Source organism: Coffea arabica, chromosome 2c (assembly GCF_036785885.1).
Source record: "Coffea arabica cultivar ET-39 chromosome 2c, Coffea Arabica ET-39 HiFi, whole genome shotgun sequence".
Taxonomy (NCBI): domain Eukaryota; kingdom Viridiplantae; phylum Streptophyta; class Magnoliopsida; order Gentianales; family Rubiaceae; genus Coffea; species Coffea arabica.
In genome coordinates this window covers 63,500,120-63,502,981 of record NC_092312.1, presented here as the reverse complement: position 1 = coordinate 63,502,981, position 2,862 = coordinate 63,500,120, and the positions used below count along the sequence as shown (strand labels likewise).

Sequence of the window (2,862 nt, the reverse complement as noted above, 5' to 3'; positions counted from 1 at the left end):
TCCACCTGATAGCCCCTAAGAACTAGGCTTAGAGTGACTGACCTTTTGACTGATGTAGTTAGAATTAGTTGGAGTGATGCTAGTGTCAAGGCCATTGTATTTTTGTTTGACTGTGTGGCCTACTTTTGAGGCACTTGACTTTACGTTAGTCGTATGTGACTAAAAGTACTTTCGTGGCACCTGTGTGCTATATTTTTTAAATTCCCCCATGACTTGCTAATTATATGAACTTTGAAGTGTTAATGAATGTAAATTACTGTTATTTCCAATGTTTCTCGATTGGCTCTTGTTTTGAATATTTCCTCGTGTAATCACTCTTATATTTGCACTAGACACTGTTAGAATTATGGACGAACGAAGGAGAGATCGAGATTGTGGGCGAGGGTCTAGGCAAGCCCAATCTCAAGGAGATGACCAGGGATCGGTAATTGGACTGACCCAGGGACAAGGAAATTTAGAGGGTAATCAAGTGGCTACTACCATTAATAGGATGACTGATATCCTTGAACGGTTAGTGGAGAGACACGGTCCAGGACCACTTAACCAACCTGGGGGTCAGGATAAAGGGGAAGATAGGGCTTTGGAGAGGTTGCTGAAATTTAACCCGCCTAAATTCACCGGAAAGCCCGACCCCGAGGTAGCTGAGAATTGGTTGGAAAGGATGACCAACATATTCTCCGCCTTAGACTATACTGAAGATAGGCGTGTGAATTTTGTTGCTTTTCAGTTTGAGGGAGTAATAAAGGGAAAGTGGGACGTAATAAAGGGAAAGTGGGAGAGAGCCCAAACCCCTTGGATTTGGGAGAATTTCACGAGGAAATTCAATGAGAAATTTCTTCCACCTTTAATCCAAGAGAAGAGAGAGGATGAGTTCATCAAATTGAAACAAGGAACTCTTAGTGTAGCTGAGTATGAAGGGAAGTTTACTAAGATTTCTAAGTACGTTCTCGAATTGGTAATCAATGAGCGGAAAAGGATAAGATGGTTTGTACAAGAGTTTAATGTAGAAATCTAAGAGGGCTTAGCTGCGGGCCAAATCTTTGCGTTTACTAAGTCTCTAGAGAAAGCGCAAAGGGTCGAGAGTGCAAGAATGCAAGTTAGGGACTTCCACAATAAGAAAAGAAACTTTTCTAGTCACACTTCTGGACAGACTAATAAGAGTACACAACCTTCCAAGATGGAAAGAGAAATGGGAGGAGTGAGGACCACTGGAGCTTTGTCCAGAGGAGGTCGTAGTGGGTCAGTTCAAGCGAGAGGAGTGCCTTCTAGTGGTTCGGCAGTGACACCACAATTTACTTGTGGTTACTGTGGTAAATCCAATCACTCAGAGAATGCTTGTTGGAGAAAGTTTGGGAAATGTTTGTTCTGTGGTAGCGCTGAACATCAACTCGCGAGTTGTCTGAAGGCGTCAAAAATAGGAAGTAGCACTCAAAGGTCAGAAAGGTCAATCTCTAAACAGACTAGTGCTGGAGGAACTTGACCTAGAGTACCGGTTAGGGTTTATGCTCTGGATCATTAACAGATTCCCGATGCAACTGAAGTGGTTGAAGGTATGATCCCTATTTTTCACAATTTAGCTAAGATTTTAATTGACCCAGGTGCAACGCATTCTTTTGTCAACCCTAATTTCATGAGTGGGATAGACTTGAAACCAATTAAGTTACCTTATGATTTAAAGGTTAGAACACTTGTTGGAGATCAAAGTTTACTGGCTAATTTGGTGTATAAGGATTGTGAGATATGGGTTGGAGAACAGAAATTACTGGCCGATCTGATGGGTTTAGCGATTAAAGGGTATGATGTCATCATAGGAATGGATTGGTTAGCCCGTTATAATGTTCAGTTGAACTGTAAGATGAAAACAGTAGAATTGTGCAATCCGATAGAGGCAATCCTGAAATTGGATGTAAATGGTAGGTTAGCCTTATCTACACTTATCTTAGGGATTCGAATTAGAAAAATGTTAAATAAGGGAGCTCAGGGATACTTAACTTTTCTTATCAACACTCCTAGTGATAAAATGAGACTGGAGGAAATGCTTGTAGTGAAAGAGTATCCGGATGTCTTTTCTGAAGAGTTAGAATCTTTACCCCCGAAAAGAGATATAGCTTTTAAGATTGATGTGACTCCGGGAGTGACACCTATCTCTAAGACACCGTATAGAATGGTTCCAGTTGAATTGAAAGAGTTGAAATTGCAATTACAGGATTTACTGGAGCGGGATTTTATAAAAGAGAATGATTCACTGTGGGGAGCCCCAGTCTTATTTGTTAAGAAGAAAGATGAGAATTTAAGGTTATGCATAGATTATCAAGACTTGAATGATGTCACTATTAAGAACAAGTACCCTTTGCCTCACATTGATGAATTGTTTGATCAATTGCAAGGGGCGATAATATTTTCTAAGTTGGATCTTAGACAGAGCTACTACTAGTTGAGGATTTTGGAAAAAGATATACCCAAAACTGCTTTTAACTCGAGGTATGGACACATTGAGTTTGCAGTAATGCCATTTGGATTAACCAATGCACCTGTTGTTTTTATGGATTTGATGCACAGGGTCTTTAAACCTTATCTGGATCAATTTGTAGTGGTATTTATTGATGATATATTAGTGTATTCTAAGACTGCGGAGGATCATAAGAAGCACTTGAGAATTGTTTTACAAATATTGAGGGAACATCAGTTGTATGCTAAATTCAGCAAGTGTGAGTTTTGGTTGAAAGAAGTGATATTCTTGGGTCATATAATTTCTATGGATGGGATTAAAGTGGATCCAACCAAAATTGAAGCGGTCTCTAAATAGAAGCGACCGGAAAATCCTATTGAATTTTGAAGTTTTATAGGGTTAGCAGGGTATTA

The 2,862-nt window shown here is 39.8% G+C and overlaps 1 protein-coding gene across 1 annotated transcript; it reads left to right on the top strand.

Annotated features, from left to right (window-relative positions):
* Positions 1-490: 490 nt before the first annotated feature.
* Positions 491-2,434, top strand: LOC140035735 (uncharacterized). Its single transcript, XM_072077088.1, has 3 exons — positions 491-757; positions 1,679-2,122; positions 2,207-2,434. Exons 1-3 carry the CDS (start codon positions 491-493, stop codon positions 2,432-2,434), a joined length of 939 nt encoding a protein of 312 aa, XP_071933189.1.
* The last annotated feature ends 428 nt before the right edge of the window (positions 2,435-2,862 follow it).

Excerpts from the sequence above, each read along its gene's own strand:
- LOC140035735 (XM_072077088.1), top strand. The coding sequence starts at position 491 with ATGACTGATATCCTTGAACGGTTAGTGGAGAGACACGGTCCAGGACCA. Across the intron at positions 758-1,678 it reads TAATAAAGGGAAAGTGGGAC|GTTAGAACACTTGTTGGAGA; the intron begins GTAATAAAGGGA and ends TATGATTTAAAG. Across the intron at positions 2,123-2,206 it reads ATATAGCTTTTAAGATTGAT|GATTTACTGGAGCGGGATTT; the intron begins GTGACTCCGGGA and ends TTGCAATTACAG.